Source organism: Antennarius striatus, chromosome 17, assembly GCF_040054535.1.
Source record: "Antennarius striatus isolate MH-2024 chromosome 17, ASM4005453v1, whole genome shotgun sequence".
NCBI classification, from domain to species: domain Eukaryota; kingdom Metazoa; phylum Chordata; class Actinopteri; order Lophiiformes; family Antennariidae; genus Antennarius; species Antennarius striatus.
Genome location: NC_090792.1, coordinates 2049199 through 2077160, shown reverse-complemented (window position 1 = coordinate 2077160; position 27962 = coordinate 2049199). Strand labels below are relative to the sequence as shown.

Sequence of the window (27962 nt, the reverse complement as noted above, 5' to 3'; positions counted from 1 at the left end):
CAAGAGATTTAACTTTTCTTTCTCCTCATTTCCTTCTTTTACGTCTGTGTCCTTATTTGGGCTGCAGGCTGTTTGTTAACGTATCATTGTACTATAAAACCTAAAATGCAGTACAGTGAATGAATGCTTTATTTGTTGCTCCTCAACAAGTGATTTATCAAGTGTAGTATTTATACATGATCAGTAAGATGGGAACAAGAAAATCACCCACAATGCATATAAAATAGATTAACAAATATTATATATAGAATGTTAAAGCATAATTATATTTGCAGGCACCTACACATTATTTTTACACACACACACTCATACAATGAGTCATAACACTTAAGTGTTTTTCCAAGCAGATGAATCAGGTTAAGTGTGTGTCACTCTGTGTAAGGGTAGCTAACCCTTGTTAACCATATTAATTCCATGTTGTATTCAACTTGCCCTCCAAAAGTGAAATGATCAAATGCATGAGCATGACTTCAACCTGCTTTAGTATTTTAGCCTTTTTAATCAACATGTCAGAAGGGAGTGTTTAACTACAGGAAAATAACTCGGGGTCAGGCGATTGGTGATGTGTAATACATGCATTATATGTATGTCACATCATATAATGCATGTAATCTATATTATTGATACAGAATGACTAACAAATACAAAAATTTAGCTACAACCAGTAGCTACAGTAAAATGATGGAACATAAAATATCAGTCATAGGGAAACTTTGACAGTGCAACCTATATTTTCAGCTAATCGACTTAAGAGGAACCTGCGTATAAGTAAACCCCTATTACATTCAAGTACAATAGCAGCTTTGTCCCTAAATTCAACTGAGTCAACCAGAACGTCGAATGTTGTCAGGAAGCTAAGAAACTGATGGCATTTGATAAGGATTTAATTATTTTCCAGAATTTCAGTCGGTATTTAAATTTTCTGTTATTGACTTTGAATAAAACTCAGATTTAGATTTCGGAATTATATGAAGGACACGTGTTTCTTAAAGTTCTGAATTCTAATCCAATCGGCAGATGAGTTTGATAATTTATCCATCTATCTATCTATCATTAACATCGTTATAGAATATACCAGTTGAGGTAATTATAACAAATGAGGTGCATTTGTTATAATTAGGTCAAGCAAGGCAGTTGATTTGGTTGATTTTTGATTAAGGATTTATCCTTGTTGATGCATTAACCAGTTGAACAAGGTTAAAGGAGTCATACAATTCTTTAAAACAATCTAAGGTCCAGGAGAGTCACTCTCAATTTAAGTCACCTATAGAGATGAATTCAGAGTCATTTAAGTCATGTAGGATGTGTGACATGGAACTGAGTTTTTTTTGGGATAGAAGGAAGCCAGAGAAATTATTTTGTGACTAAATACCTGAAAACTGAGAACATTTGTATGTTGGAATACATGCACAGAGAAAGAGGAGAAAATGTTCCTGTGTTTTTGAATGTTTGATTATCAAGATGTCATATATAAGAATATGATAGTATCATATAATAATAAGCAAAGCATCAAAGAAGCATTTTTAACTTGTGGATTTCCCGACTTGTGGATCCTCACAGGTATTTTCTATTTTCTTCATCCACACACACACAGAGGTCAAAAAACACAGGATGTGCACAGACGGGGGCGGTGATGGTGTCATGTCACTTTGATACTTAGATCCCTTACAGAAGCATAAGAAAAGCATTGAGGTGTGGAGGTGTAGGAATCAAACGCACCTGCCAGTAATGGCCCATTTACTGCTCATCTGTGATGAGACAGAAATCAATAGTGAGACAGAGATGAAACGTGAATCCAGCAGCCTGCTGGCACACACACACACACGCTCACACACACTCACACACAGTCAGTGCTGTTGTCAGCTTACTCTCCACAGTGATGAGAAGTAAAAATAGGTATGAGCATGTGCATTCATATATTGTCGGTCCAGTCTCAGCCTTAACGCAATGTCCAATTACTGTATATATCTTTATTGCCCTTTCATGTTATTTGTAGATTATTTATAGATTGCTTTACCGGAGGACCATTTTAACATGGTTTACAGTAAAGTCCTAATCTCAGGTTACATATCAGTGAGATAACATTGAAATGTGTTCCAGGGACTTCATTCTGTGAGCAGGAGTTGTGTCTCTACCTGCAACCACAAAGGTTGTCACGTTTAAATGAGATGCTCAGCTCTGGAATTTCACCAGCTCCTCCTGTCGTTACCACGGATTCAAGAACCATCACGGTCACCTGGCAACACCAATGACTGAAGCTGATCATGTAAAGCTTATTATGGGTAAAGTCGGCGTAACTGCTGTAATAGCAGATGTAGCACAAACTTTCATAGGAATGTTAGTTAAATGTATTTTAATTAAAACCGTTTCGGTAGCAGTGACGTGAGTGACAGAAATCATTTTTTTCTAAGGACAGATTTCATTTGAATTGTGTTTGTTTAAGAATTCTAAAATTGCTTCGACTCTTCCCAGAGAGCTGAAAAGCAGAACGGAGGTGATGCTTGTTTAGAAGTTTGTTCTGTTGTAGCTTTGCTGACAGATAGTAGAGGAAGTGTGTTTTCACCTGGAATACATTAGCTTGAGTCATTAGTTTGTAGTTCATTGCATGGCAGCACAAACATTCCAAACACAGCCAACATGTCTCTCTGTCCTGACCAAACACCAACTGGATAACGGCTTCAAGTGTACAAGAACTGCATTTTTAAAATGTTCACAGATTCATTTCTGATATCGAGTCTCTCTCTGAGTAAATTAACAGATGTTCTTCTTCTGAAGATGATGAGGATGATGAAGATCTCCTGAGTGGGCTTCAGGACCGTGGATAATGGCCGATCACACCAACATGGGTGAAAAAGCACATTACTCGGGCAGCAAAGGGGATGAAAATGACCTTGACCTTCAGAAAACCAGGTCAAGGTCAAATTTCAACTTTTGTACATTTTTTTTGCACATATCTCAGGAACCGGATAAGATTAAAAAAAAAAAAAAGACAAAACAAAAGGCGTTATATTCAGGGAGGCAAGGGGATTAAAAATTACATCACAATGTTGACCTTGAAAAACTAGGTCAAGGTCAAATTTTCACTTTTATACCTTTCTAGGTACACATCTCTGAAACCTGATGAGATGTAATCACAAAAACCTTCACCTTTGGAAAAGTAGGTCAACGTCATACTCGATACTACGATATATATAAATTCAGGGGAGTCGTGGGAAGTTGCAGTCTCTGACTGCCTTGTTTATTATTGACGAGGGTTTTCCTCCTGTAGAAGACAAATGTATTGGGTCTCTTGGGGATAATTTGGTGCTCAGGTATAAGTAGGAACCAGTGTTGGCCAGGTTAGGTTTCTACCTGGACGCATTAACAGTTTATTTACACTGAACGCTGAATGATCTTAACTATTGGTGAAGTTAAATGAGAACCTTAATGGAAATAAAACAGAATAATCAAACATAAAGTGTCGTGTCAGTTTTTAGGTAACCAGGAAGTGACATCAGTGCGTCATTCATGTCAGTGTGGTGGAACACCTCAGTGGATTAAAGTTTGGTTTAGCCTCTACACCCCCGAGGATAAAATTTATTTAGCAGAGGTAGAGATATAAAAACCAGTGGGAGGTTTTCATATCACACCCTGATATAGTATACATATTGCTTCCCACACTTCTCTGTTTACCTCTTTGTCAGTTTGCATTTAACTTTCTTTTGCTGGTGCTTTTGCTGACATTTATCTGGCAGGATTGCCAAAAAACCATTGAACAGATTTTCATGAAACTTCAGGGGATGGTTGCGTACATGACAGAAGAAAGCATTACATTTATAGCAGATCCAGATAAATGGAGGGGGGGGGGACCCATGAGGATTAGGTTTATGGTTTACCCAAGAGGGGCTTTTATAAAATGCCAATGAATTTTAATAGCATTTGGTGGAAGAATTGATCATGTGGAAATGAAATTTTGGAGTGGATCTGGATTAAACAGGTGGTCCAGGAATGTTTATCTACTTGAACATTAGAAGATAAGGCTTGTTTGTCAGTTGTGTTTAAAGTACCTGACAGATTATCATGAATCTGAGTAGACGGGTCTTGCATGAATGCATCACATGTTGGAGTGGATTACCATCAAGGGAGTGCTCTTGTGCCATTGTCAAATAGCACTTTTTAAAGCAATTTAATCAGTTGTGTTCCAACTAGTTTTCTGATTTTCATGATACTTGAGAGTCACGAATGTGTTGTTTTTTGGAGTTCATCCTTAAAGGTGTGGATCTATCTAAATTGGAATCAGGGTCATACAATTTAAGAGGAGCTGACTGGACTTTTACGGGGTCCAGTACCTGAGCCACACCAGCATTTAGGGAAAGCAATATACACACATTCATACATACATACATTACATAAATCCTTTAATAATCCCCATAGAGAAATTACTTTATTTTTACTTTTGTCATTATTTCTGCATTTAATTTAATTTAAATTTTTGTTTGACAGAAGCTTAGAACAGAGAGAGAACTACATTCTGACATAACCAGTTGCCAGTCAACAGTAAACAGACTGATGTTTACCATATTTACTGTCATTTAACAGGCTAACATTTTTTTAGCAAGTAATTGGTACTAAATTAAAGAACTAGACACCAAAAAAACCAATAAAATTGAACATGACTGGCAGCAGTCGCTTAAAAGTGAACAGATCCCTTGAGTTGTTATTTTGAACCAAGTTTGAAATATTAAAGAAATATACCAAGAGTCCAACAATTCAATGAAATTCTTCTGGGAGTTGAGACTTTCTTTATACCTGAGTGAAATGGGTGACATTGCTAAATTTGCCAAATTCATTAAAGCGTTCTGATATGTATTGCTAATAGCATCACAACGGCAATTTTACAGTGTTTACAACAACATTGCAAATCACTCCTAATGGGCAAAATAGCAAACATCGATCCATTTGCTCTCACAGTATCTGTAAGCATCATCCTGTGAAACCATCATATTTCTCTGACGGCGACCGTCGTGCGTCTCAAGATGGTATCGACTGGTTTGGTTGGAAGGTTCAGAGAAGGAGTTGATTAGATATTGACACTGTTCCAGGGTCTGTTTTCTTTTTCTTTCTTTTTTAATGCTCTTAATGTTACCAGATGGGGTATATTCTAACATTTTCATGATCCGGCTAATTATCTAAATCCCATCCAAACTCCTTCCTGGCTTGGCTCTGAAACTGTATCCTGATTGTTTCACTATTAACGACAGCAGCGCCGTCTGGTGCTTTCTAGTTTGTCTTCACACAATCTGTTTTGTCTTTTTTTTTTTTTTAAATATTAACCTCATTGTTCTGTTCTTCAGTTGGACCGTGACATTTATTTTTTTCAGCGTAATCAAGGGCCTCATTCATTATGATGACAGTGTTTGCCAGCTTTCATATCCTGTACTTAATTTTCACAAAAGCAGCCAAGAGTTCCCACATGGGGCTCGGTGCTCTAACTGAAGTAAAGCGTAGCGTTAGTTTTGATTTTGCGAAACATCAATGAAAGTAACAAGAAAATGTATTAGCGTGTTCCAAATCAAGATGTGTGGAAATGATGAACAGATAAATAATTACCACAAAACATTCATTAATGTTTTATTAATGGCTGGACCAGGAGTAAATCAGAATTTTCTCTATTCAGCCCTTTTATACAATCAACAATGAGACACTTTGTGACTTAAAATTCTACTTGCTGCTTTCAATTTTACCTCCAGAATAACACTCGTGGTTCATCCGTCTCATATAATATTGAGCATTAAATTCTTCCCTCACCCTCCGTAGCCTGAGAGTTTTCCGATCATGTGCACAAATCCACTTGCATTGGTGTTGATATTTTCCTGCTCTGCCTGTTATTGACTGAAGAATTAATTCGGTCTATCCCAGGAAAGCTTTTGCTGAGGATCAGTCGGCAGGTACTACAAGAAATCCACACCGCGGCTCATTACTACAGAAGTCATTTACTTTAGACTCGCTTGCCGTACCTGTTTTGACAAACTGCAAATTCATTTTTCGATTTACCCTCAGATAGCACCCTCTTCTTCTAAGAAATTTTGAGCTTATTGCGTATTTTCAATCCAATCCTGCTGCATAAGGATGCTGTGCATCACATAAAGTCTAGTTACATGCCTGTCAAGCCCTCCCTATCAAATCCTCCGGTTTTCCTGCTACCGTAGTGTTACAAAAACAGAAAGCAGAAAGATGTTCAAAGAGCCTTGTTTAATTCATTATCATCAGACAGTATGTGTCCACGTAACTGACATTAATGAGTCAGTTTGAAGAAGATGTAGCTGTTCATCAACAGGCTTTTGATCATGAAAAAGGCTTTTGTCTTCAACTGAACAAAACCACAGCAGTGTAACATGGATTTAAATAGTGAGCCGGGGTTTCACAACATATAACACAGCAGCATCACAGAGAGCTGAACACCTAATATAAGCCCCCGATCAGACTTTTGCAAGGGGTAATTTCTTCAACAACCATTTCACCTAAAAACGGTAAATTTTGTTGCGCTCTGACCATCTGTTTTCAGGTACTAAAAAAGAAAACTTTTTTAAAAAGTTCCAGAGTGGAAACTTTTCAAAACACCACCTTACCATCGTCATGTCAGTGAAAAAACAAAACTTTAAACTAAAAGCCTTAATTGCATTTACAGGCAGCAGACAGCCTACTGTGTCTAGAACCAGAAAAAACACATTGGACTGTCCAGTTTTCTTTGTGCTGCAGAGTCTGTGGAGTTTATTAAGGCTTTTCCAACGCAGATCTTATTCTGTGGTGTTATTTAAAGTTTTCCGCAGTGTTTTTTAATCCTTTTTCTGTATCTACATGCATGGGGATGGTTGGGGTTTTTTTTTTTAAATAATGCCTTGCGAATGCAGAAGTTTTTGAAAACAAAGGAAAACGTTTTTTGTGGGTCTGTAGCAGTTCATCTGTTTGCCTGAAGGGATTTGGAGGGGGGGTCACAAAGACAGCTGGTTAAATAACAGCTCATTATGTTCTGTTTGTGTTTTCTGGATAATTATTGAACATGAAAATTAGCTTCCTGCACACGGAAGTAAAAAACTTTTGTCTGACAGATAAAATACAAAACCAAATATGGATATTTTCCACATATCTACTGTTCTTTTTGGCATCACAACATCAAAGAAGGTCTGGAGAACTGCGGCGCAGCAGAGAGCAGGTGGACTAGTATCTGTTTGTTGGAAGCTGATGAGTTTTCAGACCAAGACATCGACAAGTCTGCCGGCAAGCAGACAAACAACATAGAGTTCACTTGAAATGTAATGATTATCAGTCTGCAGCAAAGAGGGCGGAACGGTAATGGCTCTTCTTAATGGAAACCACAATTGAAATGTTCTTTTTTGTTGTTGTTGTCTCTGAAGTCACTCAATTTCTACCACTTACGCTGGGCTGCAATCAGATATCCTTTGTTCCCTTAATTTTCATATATGCAAGTTGGACATCACAGTTTCTCACGAGTAATGTGTGAAGAGTCATGAAGGTATCAACGCAGGAGCCAGGTTCACCGCCACCAGAATCTGCAGGAAGGACTTATTGTTGCACAGTGGAATAGCGCAGGCTGATAGATTGGATCCCTAACTCCTGCCGGTTAGCATTTTAAAAACTCTTCTTCTTCTTCTTTTCCTTTCGGCTTTTCCCTTCAGGGGTCGCCACAGCGAATCAATTGCCTCCATCTAACCCTGTCTTCTGCATCCTCTTCTCTCACACCAACTACCTTAATGTCCTCTTTCACTACATCCATAAACCTCCTCTTTGGTCTTCCTCTAGGCCTCCTGCCTGGCAGATCAAAACTCAGCATCCTTCTACCAATATATTCACTATCTCTCCTCTGGACATGTCCAAACCATCTCAGTCTGGCCTCTCTGACTTTATCTCCAGAACCTCTAACATGTGCTGTCCCTCTGATGTACTCATTCCTGATCCTATCCATCCTGGTCACTCCCAGAGAGAACCTCAGCATCTTCATCTCTGCTACCTCCAGCTCTGTCTCCTGTCTTTTCCTCAGTGACACTGTCTCTAGACCAAACAACATCGCTGGTCTCACCACAGTTTTGTACACCTTTCCTTTCATTTTAGCTGAAACTCTTCTATCACACGTCACACCTGACACTTTCCTCCACCCGTTCCATCCTGCCTGGACACTCTTCTTCACCTCTTTTCCACACTCTCCATTGCTCTGGACTGTTGAGCCTAAGTACTTAAAATCCTCCACCTTCTTGATCTCTTCTCCCTGTAACCTCACTCTTCCACTTGGGTCCCTCTCATTCACACACATGTACTCTGTCTTACTGCGGCTAACCTTCATTCCTCTCCTTTCCAGGACAAACCTCCACCTCTCTAGCTTCTCCTCCACCTGTTCCCTGCTCTCACTGCAGATCACAATGTCATCTGCAAACATCATAGTCCATGGAGATTCCTGTCTAACCTCGTCTGTCAGCCTGTCCATCACCATAGCAACAAGAAGGGGCTCAGAGCTGATCCCTGATGCAGTCCCACCTCCACCTTGAACTCCTCTGTCTCCAGATCTACAAAAACCCAATGTAGCTCCCTCTGGCCTTCTCTGTACTTCTCTATCAACATCCTCAAAGCAAATACTGCATCTGTAGTACTCTTTTTTGGCGTGAAACCATACTGCTGCTCACAAATGTTCACTTCTGCCCTTAGTCTAGCTTCCACTACCTTTAGCATTTTAAAAACATGAAACTTAATTTGATGGAGTGTATTTTCATTCCTGGAGAGAGGGAGAGAGAGAGAGAGTTCTACCCTGTGGTCAGGACACAGAATTAACAAAAATAAAAAGTTTTACTCTAAAATAAAAAGAAATATCATGTAATAAAATGTCAAAAAGATATGAAGGTGTCACAGGGAAAATGTCATGATGAAATTAAAAATAAACTAAAATATGGTTGAAATATTTTTCTTCCATATATTTTACAGAATTCAGCCATATTATTATATACTGAATTTCATGAAGTCCTTTGAGTTGCTTCCTTTATCATATACCTGTATATAAATACCACATGTTATGATTCTTGTCATAGAAAAAGGTCAATATTAAGAGAATGAATATAAAGTATATATTTTTCATCTCAACATGCACCAACAGTCCGCTGTGATCTGATGAGGAAGAGGAATCATTTGCACACATTGTGTTCATAACGCCTTTTCATGATGTAAAGTAGTTTATTATAGTATTTATTGCTATGCTGTCAACTATAAATACAAATAACACTTAATCAATATGAGATGCAAACAAAAAACAACATAATGGCTACTTGGTCATTTACTCTTACCTGAGGATCCCCACAAAAGATTAGACCCTGGAACACGACTTTATCACCTGATAGGTGACAAATCCAATGTGTTTTAAATTAAGGAAGGTTAACCTTAACTGATGAGGAGATGGATAAAAGGCCTCTGAGTTCCAACAGTTACAGAAGATGGACTTTTAGACAGATGTTCTGGTACTTTTCTTAAAAGCCAATCACTGGAGTCAATCACTGAAGATGAAATGTTCTGATTGTTTTGTTCTTTTGTGCCAGAATACCCTGTAAGTGGTTTACCACTTAAACCTTATCAAAGAATCATCTTCTCTTTTTCTCGCTACGCTTCATCTCCAACAAGTAATTCCCTGTCTAGAAACCAGTGATTGTGACTGGAGCAAAATGAACGAGACGGAGGCATAGAAGTGATTAATAGTTTTAAGGAGCGTTCTGTTCATCGCTGTCGTGGTTCTGAGTCATTGTACTGCCATCCTGTGGTGGTAGATGAAAATTAAAGTGACTACTGTCTCCTGTTGGAGAAGCCCACACTCACTCCTACCCTAAATGATTTAATAATGACTGGCCTTGGGCAGAGAGGCAACCTGCAGCCTCAGTGTGTGACATTTGACCTCTACACACAGATACAGGTATACTGCCACTACAGCTGTACTTAATTATTTGACAACTTTGCCTTCTATTAATCCCAATCCTGATTTAAAATGTTGAACCATTTACTTCCTTTTTGTTCACTCAGATTCCAGTAATGTTCATAAACGCTAATGTAGCTATCATTGGAATTAATTCTGACAATTGTCTGTCCAGCCTTCATTTTAAACTATTTTAGATTTAGTATTGTTGTAACGTAGTGTCCTCCGCAATGAGCTGGCATTTTATCTAGGGTGTACCCCACCCTTTTCCCGCAGCTGGCTGGGATAGGCTCAAGTAGACTACCTGCATTGTGGCCCACAAGGCAGATAAGTGGCTGTAGACGAGACCACTGCGATTGTCTCATCTATGAGAAGATGGATGGATGGATGGATGGATGGATGGATGGATGGATGGATGGATGGATGGATGGATGGATGGAAGAGCAGATTTGTGAAGTATGTACAAAATGATTAAATTATGATGTGTTTTTAATTCATAAGCTACAAGAGCCATGGATGAGCTGACACCAATGATGCAGAAAACAAATCTTCAGCTGAGGTTAGGAACCTAAGCTTGAGGACCCCCGACCTCCACTGATATCCAGGGATGATGAATGCAGAAGGACCAGAAGGATGCTGTTGATGTGTGTTGAAAAAAAACTATGTCTTCAAAATATTTTCAGTCTTCTTCTGAAGACTGGATCCTATGGAATTTCCATCCAGGCTGACTGAAATTGACAATATCATAGCAAGATTATTCAACTCCCATCATACCGTATAAATGGTCTGCTGGTAAAATACGTTTTTGTTTATAATAAACAAATCAACCAAGAACATTTAAATAGATCAAAACAAGAAAGTTTACAATTGATTCTCTCAAATATTCCTCAAAAAATGCAAAATATTAGTTTTACAGTTTAATTTAATCTAAAAAATATTCAAGTACTTAACATTTTGTAAAGGATCCTTTTTCTACTAGATCTATGCTGAAGGCATCACGACAATGTTCCAGAACATTTTTCTGAAACCAGGTCTTATTCCACCCTGAGATCTGTTTGACATATTTGAAATGTTGAGTAATGCCAAACCTGTACAGAATCCATCTTACCCTCTAGAAACTGTAAGTTTTCATTGTCTGTGGAAGCAAATCAGCCAAGGTAGGTAGGTGTTCTACCCAACATGTGTTTTTCCTCTTCCATCTCCAGATTTCAGCCCCACAATTGTCTTTCATTGTCTCTTAAATTGATGGTTTATTAATTTAGTTTATTTTTTCTTTCAGGACATGTTATTTCAACAGACTTAACCTTCATCACATTTGCAACATCAACCACAACATCCAAAAAAGAAAAAAAGGCCTGACGGCTAGAAGCCATTTGGCTTGTAAAACTCCCGTCCCCAGAATGAACAACATCTCTCTCATTACTATATGTTATCAACCAAATTCATACATTAAATTTAACGTTTAGATTATTCTGGTACATTGCTTCTTTGAACCGTCCATTCAGTCCCAATAGAATGCCTATTTGCACGTCTTTAGCAGTTCTTGGAGTGACTTCAAGTTTTGTTAATAAACTTTAATAGTCCATTCCGTGTGATGTTTCTAAATTTATGGTGTTGATGCCAGTTGAATTTCTTGCATTGTGTGGCCAAGATGATGTTGGAGTCTGTGCCTGTCTTCTCTTTTAGTCACTGGTGTCAGCGTCGCAATTCCTGGCCACAGCATCCACACGGTTTCCCAGTCTCTCCAGCTTTTGAGTGATTTCTTCCTTTCATTCGAGTAATGGCTTCGTTCTGCCAAGTAAAGCCTTCATTCATCTTAGCCATGGCCTCACTCATCATCAGAGTCATGGCTTGTTTGGATGCGGCTTGCATTCTGGCCATTGCTTCCACAACATTGGTTGCATCTTTGATGTCTTCCACATCCAGTAGGACCAGACACAGAGATCCAGCTCGTCTGGTGGAGAATATTGTGTAAATTGCAGCTCAACAGCTCCATCGTAGATTATTTACATTTACATTTGTCTGGCACAGTTTTAACATTTGATGAAATTAGTGCTCTCATAATTGATGATATTCAGCAGCTGAATCATTTTGAGAATGCGGCAGTCATTAAAAGCATGTTGAATAATAGGAAAAACTTTGTAATCTGTTGTAATCCGGGTCATTCTGATTTAGTAGTGTTCATGTAAACATAAACGCAAGTGTATTTCGACAATCCGAATTGAATAATTTTGCTTAAAACTGTAATTCCCTCAGCACTTCATGGTGATGCAGTCGGGCCGGGTGGGAACCAACTCCTTCAAAACAAAGATCACGTGTTGACTTGACTTGAATTTTTTTATTGAGAAACGCCGCCCTCTGGTGGACCGGATCAATATGGCAAAAATAACAGCGGTTCAGGTCGAAACCATTCATTTGTCAACGAGGGGAAAGCATCATATGTTAATGAAATTATGGTGAAAATAAACGTCAATATAGGCGAATAGATAAAATATTAGATTTGAAAAGAGACGCAATGTCATATTTCCCATTACAGACCTTTTGAGATATTTCTGGATATGTTTTTGTTCTTCGTGTTTTGGACTAGTGGTGTGATCCAATAGTATTGAAGGCATAACGTAACGAGCGTTTGTTTTCCACGGGAGGAAGACGCGTCGCCCTCGCTGCACCGGTGAGGAGGAGAGAAGCGTAGCGGCGGATACTGTCTCTCTGGTCGGATTTACCACAGCAGGTACCTTAGCTCGCCATGGCTCTGTGCGGCGGTGTCGGAGCCATGGCTTTGCCCAGCGAGCTCATCGTTCATATATTCTCCTTTCTGTCCGACCGAGACAAGCTCCGGGCCTCCACCGTCTGCTCCCGCTGGAGGGAGTGTCTCTTCTACCCCGCGCTGTGGACCGAGCTCAAACTGCGGATAGGTGGTGATTTGAAAGGCGGCGGCTCTAGCTCAGACGACACGCCGAAGCTGGAGTTCCTCATGCGGAAGTTCGGCTCTTTCGTGCGTGAGCTCCGGCTGGAGCTCGCTCCGGTGGAAGGCTACCTTAGTCCTCTAAGCAGCGACCCGTCCTCCAGCAGGATGGACCTGCCTCCCGGTCCCGATAATGACCCCCAGCTCTCGGAGAGATGGAAAGACGCCATGGCTACCTACTTGGACCAGGTGCTGTGTGTGTTCACTAGCATCCGAAACAATAGGTAACGTTAAATATTCTCTCTAGAATTATTTTTCTTACATAATTGCATCAGGAGTTGTCGGGCCTTTGTTGTTGTTGTTATTTATTTTAAAGTCGCGTCAGCTCCCCCCCTGCTAGCCAGCTTAGTTAGCTAAAAACAAACCCTGACAGGGAGTTACGTAAGCGGGCCGGACGCTAGCAGCGCACCGGGAGCTGATGTCACGATGTGCTTTTGTATTCAACTTCATTCAGATTTTAAAATGAGCATTTAATGTTTCACTGTGTGATTCACTGTGTGTGTAGTTTGTCGCCAAATTTATCATTTGTGTCACTCTGAGCTCTTCGTGCTGTTTGATAGATGGCACCCCTGGGAGTCACTGGAGAAGGCCGCGTTGTCTCTGATCAGATGATATCCGCACAGAAATACTGTATATGAACCTGTTCATACATTTATCTCTGGTGCATTTCCTCTATGTGCTGCGTATATAATGTAATGATGACACTTTGCTTAATTCTACTATATGAGTAAAGTGACTATTCTGTGAAAACCATTCCTGTGAACGTCCAGACTTCTATCCACCTTCTCCCACATTCTGTTATATTCTACAGTCCTTTGTAGAATGAAAATGCTTCCCTTCAAAAGCTTTACAGTCCACTTCTTAGTTCTGCTGAGGGGGCTGAATCCTTTTCTCTTGTTTAACTTTGTGTCCATTCTAAAACCTGCTGATAAACCTAGCATATGTACAGGTTTTGTCTTTGCTGTTGCACTGTATTTACATTTGAAAAAGGGCAGCATGTTGACATTTAGATAACATTATGTATGCTGCTTTGCTCAGAATGGGGAGATTACTTTTGTGAATATATTTCATTGTTTTATGTCAAAAAAATGAATTGCAACCCTGATTTTTTTTAAATAGTGAAACTGTGATTACTATTTATATATTTTTTTACATTCAATTTAACTGAGCAGTGCAGAAACATAGCTTGTATTTTGTACATTGTAGATCATCAGCTTCAGTGACTTTGGTAAATATGTGCTTATTCAGTGTCACTGACGCATAGAGTTGAGACTAGAGCAACAAATGACTGCTTCTGGAATGCTCGCAAACACTTGATTGCACCATTCCACAGGTAGAGAGGTTAACTGGTAACAAATTGTAGTGCCATGATTCAGTCTGAAAAGTGCACCCCTAATACATTCAGGCTTTCTTTAGCAAAGAATTTTGTGAATTTTTTTTGTAGGCAAATAGTGCAATGTTTCTCAACATGCTATTTCAAGGAATTTGAGTGTTTCAATATCTGCATACATTAAAACACAGAACAAGGTTGGAAGCAACAAAGAATGGTTGACGCCTCTGATCCCCCTAGCGGCGCTGCATTAAAATTTGGCATGGTTTATTTGTCCTTTTTGCACAGATCATACAAAAAAATAGTGCAATAAAGACGTCCCTTTACAATGATGTTAGTTTACACTGAACAAACAATAGCTGTACAATCTTATAAATATATTACCAGGGGGCTAGGGACACTTGAAAATGTCAGTAAACAACATTCATCACATTAAAAATTATATGTTAAGACTCTACTTTGACAAGCACAAGCCGTATATCAACAACGTCCTGATGACGTTGTTTCAGAGACATCTACTTATTCTTGCAAGACATTGAAGAAGCATTCATCATCTTACAGCAGTGTTGTGTCAGAGTTAGAGTCCAGAGTTAGAGGACTTTTGGTGCAATGCATACATAAATATCACAATCCTTAAAGGTGATGGACAGAAATCCTTGACGTGTCAATGTTTTTTTTTCCTTGACAATTAACACAAAGTCACTGAACATATAACAACACATTGTAATAACAATAATATATGCAAGGTTTGTTTTTTGTATTAATTTGAATTTTTATTAAGCATGTGTTATGTTGATATTGTCATATTTTTTGAGCTTACATGTATAAGAACCAGATACACTACTTACTGCAGTAATATTTACCAAGTAAATAAGACTATGAATCCGCCATTCCATGGTTACTGGGTTGTAATTATTTTTACATTTCTTTTTCCCCATCATTTTTGTCTGTTAGGAAACTACAAGTGTGAGTGGTGTATCTGTTTTTGTGATACATATGTCTCAACTTTACTAATATGAAAACAATTGGACGAACACATTTCCTTTTACAGAAGTGTCTTTCATATATAGGTTTTTATTTTCACGCCTCATAAAACCGTCTACCAGTATTAATGAATTGTGATTATATTATTTTATGATGGCTGCTTAACAGGTTTTTTTGTTCGCCTTCAGCCACTTATCCAGATCCAGGTCATGAAGGTAGCAGTTTAAACAGGGTAGCCCAGACACTCTGTTTCCCTGGCCACTTCCATCAACTCCTCTAGGGGAGTCCCAAGGCCAACCAAGATTTGAAAACTGTCCAGCAAGTCCAGGGTTAGCCTTTGAGTCTCCTCCCAGTTGGGCTTTCCCTGAACACCTCTCTAGGAAGGTATCCATGGGGCATCCTGACCAGATGCTCTGACCACCTCAGTTGGTGCTGCTCGATGCAGACGAGCAGCTCTCTCCAGGATGGCTGTGCTCTGCAGTCTATCTCGAAAACTGGGTCTACTTTGTGGAGAAAACTCATTTTGTATTCACAATATTGTCCTTTCGGTCATTGTCCTGAGCTCATGACCATATGTGAGGGTTGGAACATAGACAGAGTGGTAAACAGAGAACTTTGATCGTGGCTCATCTCTCTCTTCATCATCTTGGACTGGAAGAGCAACTATGTCACTGTGGACGCTAACCAAATCTGCCTGTATTTCCCATTCCATTTTTCCTTGTGAACAGTACCCCAAGATAGTTTAACTCCTGCTTGGGGAGGGGGACTCCTCTCCTACCCTAAGTGGACACTCCGCCCTTTTTTGGCTGAGAAACAAGGCCTCCGATTTAGAGGTGCTGATATCCATCCCGGCTGCTTCACTCAGTTGCAAACTGCTCCAGTGCGAGCTGGAGGTCACTGTTCCACAGGACGAAGGGACCACATCACCTGGAAAAAGCAGAGACTGGTTTGATGGCCTTAGGATTCTGACGCCCTCCACCACTTAGCTGTGCCAAAAACTATGAACAGAACAGGTGACAAGGGTCAACCCTAGAGGAGTCTGTCCACATCTGCAAACGAGTCTAACTTACTGTCACTGAGAACCAAACTCTGACTCTGGGACTGCAGAGACTGTACAGTGAATGATCGCCCCCCAGAGTCTGGGTCTTTGCCGGAGTTTCTTCCTAAATGAGGGAGTTTTTCTCCGCCACTGTTGCTCATGCTTCCTGTGGAAGGTCCTGTTTGGTTTCTCTCTCTGTTAAAGCACTTTGAAATGTCTGCTGATGTGATTAAGCGCAATACAAATAAAGGTTGATTGACTGTAGCAATGAGCCGTCCACCCCATATTCCTGAAGCACTCGGATTCTTCGGGTACATGGTCATAAACCTTCTCAAGGTCAAAGCATGTGGACTGGTCAGGCAAACTCCCATGCTCCTTCCAGCATGCCCATGCCTGACCTCTTAGCCCCCTACTGGGGGTAAACTCAGACAGCACAGCTCCTATGATCATTGGTGTACTCAAACCCCCCAGGTGGCAGTTGATGAAGGGGAAACACTCAGTGTTACATGTTGCAAAGGTTAGTTGGCAGCACAATGAAACTAGTGTTGTCTTTTCTTTCTCTCATTGTCTAGAAACCTGCAAAGGCTGAGTGTGTATGGAGACACATGCATTCTGCAGCAAGAAGGGTTATTAGATAGTTCCAACCTGCATCAAATTCACCAAGGAGACAAGAAGATCAATGAGTAAGACTGAACATTTCCTCTCAGGTGTTAGAAATACGTATATCTGTTTTTTCATATTGTGATTAATTTGTAAGTGAGAGAAATGTGATGTAAAATGAATGTGACATGTTGGATAGTTGATGTGTGATCAGCTTTTTATGAACAAACCATTGCTATAAATTATCCCTAGTTTACTAATAAAAGCCGACTCTGGATCTCAGCCATTGACGGGACTTTTTTAGATGGGAAATTTCAAATTAAGACGTGTCTTGGCCTTTATAGAATATGTTAAGAATATGGTCACAATTGAAGTCAGTCTAATTCTCCCCATCTGGCTCCTCACCACCCTTCCTCTCACTGCAGGATCCAGCAGTTGTTCATGGAGTTCTTGTCTAACAGCAGGCAGCTGAGATGGTTGTCTTGTAGCTTCATGGTGGGTCTGGTGACTCCCTGTTCCTTAGCATGCCTGTCGAATCCTTCAGCTGAGACCCTGCAGCACCTCAGTCTACTGGACCACCAGCTAGGTATGAGTGGTTTGAACTTGTCTGCAAATCTGTCAAAATAATAATTTGTATTGCATTTAAATCAATAACACCACTCCTAAATTATTCCCAGGTCCCCTCATCTCACCCTCAGAGTTGGATCGTCTGTCTAAACTTCATTCTCTGGCTCTGGATTTCTCTGATTTGACATCTGACCTTTGTGGTATACTGGCCTCGCCACACCGAACACCCCTACATCGCCTCTCCCTCCTGCTCAATGGGGCAGCGTTGGAGTTCAAACCATTAGAAGGAACCGCCACAGAGGATGATTGGAAGGCGCTGGTAAGCAAGAACCTGTCTTTGTTCTCAATCACATATTTTCAGGCCAATCCCTTTTTTAGATGATGATATGTGAACCTTGGTGCTCCTGCCAATGAGACAAGTTATATGCCATAGTTCGACATGTGAATTGCTCCTCCAATTTTGAGTATGTTTAAGTTTTTATGGGTACATCAGTCAAGTTGACCTCATCCTCCCAGGTTCGTGTGAGTGCCAATCTCCGAGTGTATATTATGGCCCTGGAAGTGGACAGCTCAGAGTTACTCAGGGTCCTAAAGCCTAGCCTTCCTCTGGAGCGACTCCACCTTGACAGTTACAATACACTGGTGTCCGATGCTACGTTGGAGCTCATCTCTCAGCAATACAACAAAACGCTTACTCACTTCCTGCTCCTGAGGGATGACCCCAACTTCCCTGACCTCAGCATCAATCGTAACGAGGACCCATTGGTTCTTTTGGCATGGAGGTGTACTCAGCTGGCTGTACTGGTGATACATGGTGAGTTTATACATCCACTCACTCGGGATTGAAGTATCTGTAAGTCTGTATGTCCTGTCTTTATACTAACTCATTGGCTGCCAGAGATTTACATCAATTGATCTCCTTCCGTGTGCGTTCTCCGACAATCTGGACATTTATCTGTGTTTTGTTCTGTTCTTGAATGGCTGGCAAGATGCTTCGCTCATAGTGACCCCATGTTCACTCCCGGGTGAGCTCTGACATATGCAAACTCTGTTGCATTGTAAGCTACCGCAACTTCTCAGTCTTCCTCTGATTTGCCCTTCTCCGTTTTGTAACTGGATCAGTTGTCATGACTCTTAAGTTCCATGATTAGAATCCTGATTTTCACTGACAAGCTCTGCCAGATTATCCTCCAGCCCTCTCCATTGAACAACATCAAATGCAGCCATTGAATTAATTCAAGTGGTGATGTAGCTCCAACTCAAGTTGAAGGCCTACGTTTTATCAGGCCTGTGTGATGTGTTCCTGTAGATGCTAAAAACAGACTGGATTATTGAATAATGTGGAATTCATGACCAGGAAACTGACGTGAATGTGTTGTACAATAGTCAAAGTAGAAGATCCATTTTCATTAAGTAATTAGATATACTTTAGAACTGTAGCCCAGTGCAGTAAAAAAAATATTATACTAATTGAATAATAGAACTAGAAATGGGTCCAAACTAGGGCTCACATTCTGACCTCATGTCAGATTGTTGGCACCTGCCCACAAATAACTGTTCGTTTTATTATATTATAAAAATGTATGTTAACAGTGTTTTCACAAAAATATCTGACTCTATTCTTTTCTCCATGTTTGGTTTATGAGGCGAATAACTTGATATGGCAAGTAAGCATACAGTGGCTTTATTTCGCTGAAGCCACTTCCTGCTCTAGAAGCAAAGCTGATTAGACCAGCGACAGCAAACCAACCAATAAAATACCTGGCGCTACCTTTTTCTTGCCTACACTGATGCTGTTCTAATATACTGAGCAGATACTCAAAGGCCACAAGAAAGGTTACAGTGAATACCAATATGCTTGGTGTGTCCTGCAAATCCACAAAAAGGTAATTTAGTGACAGGAACTTTTATTTATCCCTGTCTTTAAAGCTACATTGAGGAAGTAGCATCCCACAATGGAAAATGATCGACAGAGTCGAGTTGAGCTGGTAGTTCACAGTGGAAATATTACTCAAGTTCCTTAAAGGCATCTGAATATGGAACTGGACAATGAGTCTGAAAAGATTCCCAATTTTAGTTGCACTAAAGTCGCAACAACATGAAAGTTTTCTTTTACATGTTGTACTTTTAGATATTGTTTCGTGATTTGTACCAAATGGTTTCCATAAGTGTGAATATGTATGGTAATAAAGTCTCCGTACTGCCAGCTGAGTTAGTCCAACCTCCTGTATGTGTCTGTCTGTAGGTTACACTGTATGGTCCCATAACCTGGTGGCCATTTCTCGGCTGCGAGGAAACAGTCTTCGTGTCCTGACCATCTCTGAAGAGAGCATCGACTTTGATCCAGACCAGTCGGTGTGTATGGAGGGCGACCCAGTCCATAACTTGGTTAAGGAGGTTTCTCTGGGTCTTGGTCGTGTCTGGCACCCTTGCCTCGATTCCAGCCTGGTTTTGTCCGAACCCACCCAGCACTTCCAGCAGGAGCTGCACACCTTCAGCATGGGCATGTAGGCAGGGATCCAAGAAATCACAGCTGGAACTGTCACGACCAGGCCAGACGCACGCCAACTCAGCTCATACCTACATTCCAGGCCAAAAGTACAACTGTATGAGGAGTATCAACTGAACAGTTTGAGAATCACATTATGTAAGTTGATATGAACCTTTTGCTTTTATGTCACTTTTATTTTTTGCCTTTCTTTCACATGGATTTTAAAAACACAATGAATTTCTATAATTTGGCAGATGATTTGCCGTTTGGTTATGTACCTGACAACTGAACAGATTCAGCATTCTTGAAATTTTACAGACAATTTCCAATTAAGACATCGCACTAAAAACCAATATTCCAACAAAGTTTAATTTATTGCATTATGTGATATCAGACCTTATGAGTCACGTCTGTTTTTAATTTGTATGCTGAAACTGGTCTCTTTGCTGCTTCTTTTGCCCCCTGGTCTGGAATGGCCCCATCTGGTCTGGTCTTGATCAATGAGCATTCAACGTTCCTTCACTATAATAACCTCCAGAGCCTCTGTATGACTTTGATTTCTCGCTTTTCCGTTCAACATGTGACCACTTTATTCTCTACCTGCTCTATGTATAACCTTGTTTATAACCTTTCCTGTTGGTAGTTTCCTTGCCTGTATAGGCTTTGTGTATATTTAAATACAGGTATATTATTATTCTGCCCACTGCTAGAACAGGAAAGGCAGAGTGACGGACTGGTGGGTTTAAGGGGATTGTGTGTTCCAACAAAAGCCACTAGCTTTAGTTGAGAAAGAATCTCTCTTTTGTGTTTTGATTTGTTTTTTGACTGGTTGGTTTTGATTTTTCTGTTTTTTGTTGCTTGTTTGTGCTTCACCTGTCTGCTCCATAGCAGAAGTTGGAACAGTCCAAAGCAATCTGTCACTGTCTTGGTAATACAACCTTGACTGCTTCTGCCGTTGCCGGCGGGGTAGGATGTAGACGGTAGCAGGTGCTCATTTCCTTTTAATAAGGATTTCAAACACAATCATTGAGTCTGTTTATGTGAAATAAATGAAATTCTCAAAGCCAGGTTCTATTAAGGAATTTGAGCACCTTTATAGCATTACACCCTGCTCACTTCACAGATCTCCAGGAAATCTCACTGGTTGATTTCAGTAGGGAGCCTCATCTTCTGACCAATGTCGGAGCCTTACTTCAAGTTTCCACCTATCACAATACAAAGCACCCTTACTCTGTTATATTCAGGGAGAATATAGCTGCCTTTAGTCTTCTCTAGACATCAAGGCTGTCTGTTTCCAGAGCTCCTTGTATGAAAATGTCAACTCATCAAAGAAAAGAACACAGGAGTGATTTGTTGTGTCACAGGCTCTGAGAGTTTAGAAATGTTTTGCATTTTCTACGGAGAATTTAGGTCTTCAATCTATGATGCTATCCATGAGTCTGAGTCTCATTGACAGCTGTATAATGAAGCAATGCTATAACTAATCCAGTCATGTGCAGGCACAGCTTCCTAAGATTTCACCATCACAGCAGAAGTTTTGTTAATCAGTGGTGTTTTTCTTGAGTTGCAGTTAAACATTTCACGATAAAGACAAAGGTTGTACCGAATGTAACTTGATCATCATTCTGTCATTCTCTTGGCCAGACGGGTTTTTGTTTCCTATTGAGGGTTTATTGTACAGCTATATGTTGCCACAGAGATTTGGCTGATGCATATCTTGCCACAACAGCCATGGCTGCTGACGGAATGAGTTTTGACATTGTAGGTTCCGCTGTTGGTCTAGGCTGGGTATTTTTACGAGAAGTGGCACCTACCGCACAAGGTTACGAGACATGTGGCATGTTTCTATCTTCTGTCAGTCTCAGGTAGACTTTTAGCATCACTATGACCAAGACGGTGGAGGAGATGATGCTGAGTTGGGTGTGTGAAACAATCAGTGTGAAATATTGTTTCTTTCTTTGTAATTTCTCTTGAGTCACAGTTGCCTTGGAAACAGACCCTTGTTTTATGAAGAAAAGTTGTTATTAATGATGTTCATCTTGCCATCAACCACAACTTTGTTGGGGTTGTCAACAAACCTAATCATACATTTGTTTTCAAAGATTATGGTTGATGAAGACTGAAGGATGGCAAAAGTGATCTGCGCATTGCACATGTTTAACATCCCCAGCAGATGTTTTATGGGGACAGAGGGTGGCTGGCAAGGGGGAAGACAACCAATGCTGTCCTTCGGCGATCTGCTGGGCCCAATTAACGTCTCAACTTGAATGTAATCAATATTCTGGGGGTCAAATGACTTCTGTCTGGCACAGTCGATGTAGTCTGACTACAACTGACTTTCAAGAATGCATCGCTTCGACTGAATCGTAGTCACTTTATCATCATCGGAGGGAATGTGTTCTGTATATGAATTTATTGTATTCAAGCTCTGTTATAACACAACCCTGCTATGTTCAGAGCTAAAGCCAGGCATTAACGAAATTGTGTGTGATGTGGACCTGGTATCCATCTGATGCTCCAGTGTTGTGTGTGCTTTGAGGTTCAGTGGGGCTGTAGATCTCCTAACTGTTCTAAATACAAGTTCAGTATACCATTTTCTCAAGTGGCTTCGGTTCTCCTACGGTTGTGCACGCCATGGCATGCAGAGGTCGTAACAAAGATATTGCAGACTGTGAAGATCCATATCAAGCTCTGTCGTTTACAAGGTTTGCCAGCAATTATTTATTTTTAATGGACTGATATGAAACCAGTGTTATACAGTGTGCCAGTGCTTTGCTTGGTCATCTTTGTGGGACTATGGTTACCAAATGTTGAGTCATCTGTTCAGGTATCTTGATGGTCAAGGCAAGATGGTCTCTGTAGTGCTTGGTCCACATCTCAGGATAAATGCAGTTTGTTTAAAGGTTGACTGTGGCTATGTACAGAGCTGGACAGAAACACCAACGTAACACATTCAGACCAAATTTCTGTCGAGCTCAGCTTTGGTTCTGCGTGTAGAGATTTAAAATGGATGAGCTTGTATTGTACATAAGCTTCACTCCATAAGGACGAGAAGGGGAAATCACACGAATCTGTGTCAGAATCTTAATTTCACAGTGGGGCGTCTGAGCTGATCAATAATATTCTGCAACAACCAATTTTAAAAAGGTTCATTTTACAACCACCAACTCACCTGTGAAGTGTGATTACTGTTTTGATTTCCTTGTTTCTCAAGTCCCCAAATGTGTTAGATTCTGTGTAAGATAGATACACATTAAAGTTGTCTTGATAACATGTGAGTATATGAATATTTTATTGGCATGAAGGCAAAAGGTCATCTAGAAACACTGTTTTCTTATCACTTTTTCATCCTAAACAGCAAACATTTAATCATGATGGCATGTTGTTCTTGACTTTAGACAAGAGGTGAGACAAAGTTCTTCCAGCATGGCTACGCTAATTTACACTCAGATGGAGTTTGAAAAGGCCCAGTCACAGTAGAGCATAGCATTTTAAAACCTGTCGTCAGTGGTCCCTTTGAAATATTGATCATGTTTGTGCCTGAAGGCTTTTGAAGTAGAACTGCTTTTCAGACCTCTACTTTCCTCAATTTTTATCAGCGCTGCGTTGTTTGTCATTGCTTTGATTGTTAGTTGAGCAGCATTAGGAATTGCAGAACTGTAACTTGTGTGAACAAGTTGTTAGCAGCACAGCCTTGTTGCGTTTTCTGCACGTGTGTGTGTGTATTTATTAGGGTTCATATTCAGCAGAGGGGTCTTATCACTTTAGTGCAGCAGGAAACCATAAGCGTTCATTCTCAGGGTCCAGTCGGAGGGAACGTTCCAATAGCTCAGGCCTCTAGCAACCTCACATGAGAAATGGGAATCGCTGGATCTGCTCTCCTCCCTTGTTGTGTTTGAAGCTGCCAAAGACCACAGAGAGATAAAATAAACCCAGTCTCTAGTCTATCTGAAGTGCCCAACTAACCACACGCTGGCAGGAGGCTGTTCCAGTATTCTCCTGTGCTCTACAGCTCCTGTTAGTGCTTTCCATTCTGACATTGTGGTCATTTTTGTTATACTGTGGACCGCACTATGCTGGACCAGAGGAAATGTCACCAGTGTTGCTCTCTGGGCAGCTTGAAATGAGACCAGAGCAGACCTTAACGGTTTGGCCAGTGTTGTCGTTGAACTGTATAGAATATGTCCTTAGGAAGGGGTTCCCAGTAGAGAACTTAAACAAGTGTGGCCAAAGTTCTATGTGTGAATGGCACTCAGGGTTTACTCTGCATGTAACCGAGGCGACTTGGAGCCGAGCAAGGCCTTTCCAGTCCAGTATGCGTCTAAAATGGGATGTGTCAACAATATTTGCTCATCGACGTAGTCCTCCCTCTCCACCCTTCCTTGGTCAACTGTTTCACTGTGAGGAGTGAGTGAATATAAAAGTAAAGGTTTGGTTGAGGACACATCAGGGATGCAACGCTCCTCAGATACTTCCAGAAGCTACTGATTGTAGCAGCACAGCTTAGACAAAGGCCAAGGTGTCTGGTCTAGCCAAACCCACGGTGAAGGGCAGGTCTGACGGGGTAGTGTTCAACATCTGGTTTCTTGAGCTGTAACTTGATTCACTACCAGAGATCTGGTGGGAACAGAACATTCCACGTTGGGATTGCTCAGTCCACATGACTAGCAAACTGTTAACTATGTGGCCGGAGATGGAAAGGTGTATAAATTTAAAAAAAACATATTTTTTTTCTTACTTTGAATGGGTTGTCAGTTTTTAGAAGAGTCAGGATTGCTGCTAGTGTTGATCAGTCACACCATAATACCAGCCGGTGTGATGATGTTCAGATTGTGTTTAAGAGTAGTTACCGTTGGAGGTTGACTGTATTAAGTTTTGCTTTCACTCAATGCTTTAGCATCCCGAGGCCACGTTGGGCCTTTTGTGTCGGGTGCACTAAATGTTACATGAAATTAACATACACTGATACACACGTGAATACACAAATTACACACTCGGACACACGAGAAACTTGATTATATAATAGATATCCGCCCAAATGGGGTCCAAGTATGACTCTGCAGTGTATGCACAAAAAGACTCCCACACCATACACTCATGGTTGCAGCTAGTTGATCAGGGGTAACATAGGTCTATCCCAACAGGCCCATATACGAAGTTTATGTTTGCAAATGTGTAGTGGTCAGTAATATTCGCATTGACATGGAGAGAAGTGTGTGTGTGCTATTTAGTACCAAAGCAGCAGCCTGTCTGAATCGGTCCAACCACAGGCTGACACTCGTCAGACGGAGTCGGGTTCACTCCCTCTTTACTCGCGGCTCATTCCTGATGCTAGCGCGACAGCTTGTAATGTTCACTCATGGGAAATTTGCAATGTTTTGAAGAGTAAAGCCAGTGGTGTGATTGTTCTGGGCCAAAAACCCCTTCCCTAAAAAAGAGGTTTGGAAAAAAAACAGCATGTTTTAAAGAAGTGACCATTAAACATACCAGGCTTCCTCTTCATGGTGTGATATTTCAAATGCTTCCTTATTTGTCTCTGTGCTTTCTTGTTGTTGTTTTTATTCTATTTTATTTTATTTTTTTCAAAATGCTAAGACCATATGGGACTACCAGGATATCCAAGACCTCTGAATGGGTTCATACAGGGCTGGAGTCATGCAGGAATGTGAAGAATCAGATAAATATCCTGATCTATGCGACTTTTATTCGGGGAGAAACACTGGATGTGCATTGCACTGGCATAAAATCAATCCTGTATGATATACGTAGATTGGTGTGTCTGAGGTTAGGGTTAATCTGGGTGAAGGGGAGATTCTCACAGCACCTCCATTAGCAGTTAGCCACACTGAGATCCTCTAGTTTTCTGTCATTGCTGACAACAAAACTGGTTTTCCAGCCAATCGATGATGATCCCAGTCTAATGGTGACATGAAGGCTGTTGTCACGCACTTGTTTCACTGTGTTTCTGTTAAAGAAACATTGAAACAGCAGTGTAACCTGGCCAAACTCTGATAGTACCTGAGAGGTTGGTGTGTAGTGCCTGGCTGAATCAAGGAACTGAAAGAAATTCCCGCTCGTTCAGATCTCCGCTACTGTGACCCGGATGTTTCTGGCTGCTAAACAAAGTTTTTCTTGTTGAGTCTGGAGAGCCAAAGCTCCTCATTAGCCAGGCAGGCCGGCCTGCTGCCCAGTCCAGCCTCATAACTATGCAAGAGGAATGCATATAATCCACGCTCTTGTTTTTATATTTTGTTATTTCTTTTCTCTCATTGTTACACAGTTAAAAGACATCAAACTAGTAAGAACTTGCAATGACAATACTTGGCCTTATGATGATTTATGAAATCTTATCATTTATAGTTTGACGATCTTTTGATTCTGGTCAGCCAGCCCAGCAACGGTGACGGTGGGCTCGCTCTTGGTCTCTGTGAGACTTGCTAGACGGCCCCTAGTTTTATCGTGGTACGAATGTTGTGCATTTGTTTAAAATCAGGACAGTTTGCAATAACAGCAGTCTTACTAGTGGCCACAAAGGGGCACAAGCAGTGCTGACAGCGCCCGGCTACATCTTTAGAAAACCATAGAGGAAGAAATATTAACTATATAATAGATGTGTAAACTCACAGTGCATATTTGTATAGGTATTAACAAAGCATTACCATGGTATACTCTTATGCAACACGTTGGGATTCAATTTGTGAACATAAAGTATATTATAAAATCACCACATACTTTGTAAATCAGAATCTGTGTCGTTGTGTGCGTGTGTGGTTTGTTTTTTTTGTTTTTTTGAGGGGTTTTTTGGGGTTTTTTTGGAGGGGGGGGTTGAAATTGGTTTTGCCATCCTAAATGTTAAATATTCAGAGTGTACCGTTCCTGTGTGATTTTGTTCAAGTGGGTTTTACATTTTTTTCCTGTTAGTGGGGAACTACTTAATAACCCAAAACACATCTGGACCATTTCAGAAACTGTACAACGTATTTTAAATTGGTTTAATTTGTTTCCTAACATCTGACACGTGAACTGGTTTACAACATATGAGCAGACCTTTTCATTTAAATTAGATCAGGCGATACAGGAACAGTTACGTGAGTTTTAAACTGCGGAAGTATTTACAAGCTGGCTTATCTAAAGCTTTTAAATGTCGACCCCTAAAAATCTCACCTAATTGGACACATATTAGAACTTAAATGAGACGAATTTGCCTAATTTATGTCAGTCAAACTGCTCCTGAAAAAAATTCTGGGGTTGACGTAAATAAAACTCGATTTAAACCCTTTCCAGCTGTTTTATGGTTTCATCTGAAGGCAAATGGTCGTCTCCAGCTGAGAGGATGGATTTTATCAAAGACAACTGTGTTGACATGGTTCTGTAGTAGAGAAAGGGGAGGATTTCTGATTACAAAAACCCTCCATGTAAAACAACTCAACTGACTGTTGGAGAACACTTTGAGAGGTCAATCTGAAGAATGTTGATTTGAATTGTTGAATGAATGCTCCTTTTCTTTTAGTCAATAAATAAAAGCATTAAAAAGTAATTTGTTGTTGTTGTTTTTTTGAGACGCTGTCGAGGTGAAATCCACCGTACGACCAGCTACTGGTGGAACAGGATGCCACAGCTGAACCAGAAATAGGGTGCTACTTCCTGACACCAGAGGCCACATATTTATGATCACTCATGCTGACATTGTTGCATTTTGCCATTTTGTTAAAGTTATTTAATTTTTTAAAAATGATATGATGTCTGTAATGAATTTCTGGCTTTATAAATGCATGAAATTCAATTAGACTTCCCTGAAAGGAGGAACTGGGAACTCTTCAAACCCAAATGCTGACACACTCACCCTGAATCACGATGGGTAACGTCTTACAAAGGTGAAGTGTGTTTCAAATGCTCCAAAGAATGTGTTTTAGGGTGGATTTACCCTTTAATGCTAACATAATTTGAAAATAGTTATCAGAGCCTGCTGCAGCTCTGTTTTTAATTGCAAGTACAATAATTTTATTTTCTCTATGCATGAACATGTTATTGTCATTGACTTTA

At 40.4% G+C, this 27962-nt stretch overlaps 1 protein-coding gene across 1 annotated transcript; it reads left to right on the top strand.

The window, feature by feature from the left end:
- The first annotated feature begins 11272 nt into the window (after nucleotides 1-11272).
- On the top strand, nucleotides 11273-27456 carry LOC137610925 (F-box only protein 33). Its single transcript, XM_068338839.1, has 6 exons — nucleotides 11273-13132; nucleotides 16834-16944; nucleotides 17287-17447; nucleotides 17539-17747; nucleotides 17945-18242; nucleotides 19674-27456. The coding sequence occupies exons 1-6, from the start codon at nucleotides 12690-12692 to the stop codon at nucleotides 19937-19939; spliced, it is 1488 nt and encodes a 495-aa protein (XP_068194940.1). The 5' UTR covers nucleotides 11273-12689; the 3' UTR covers nucleotides 19940-27456.
- The last annotated feature ends 506 nt before the right edge of the window (nucleotides 27457-27962 follow it).

Coding starts and splice junctions, on each gene's coding strand:
- LOC137610925 (XM_068338839.1), top strand. CDS start 12,690: ATGGCTCTGTGCGGCGGTGTCGGAGCCATGGCTTTGCCCAGCGAGCTC. Junction 13,133..16,833: donor ACTAGCATCCGAAACAATAG/GTAACGTTAAAT, acceptor CTCATTGTCTAG/AAACCTGCAAAGGCTGAGTG. Junction 16,945..17,286: donor GGAGACAAGAAGATCAATGA/GTAAGACTGAAC, acceptor CTCTCACTGCAG/GATCCAGCAGTTGTTCATGG.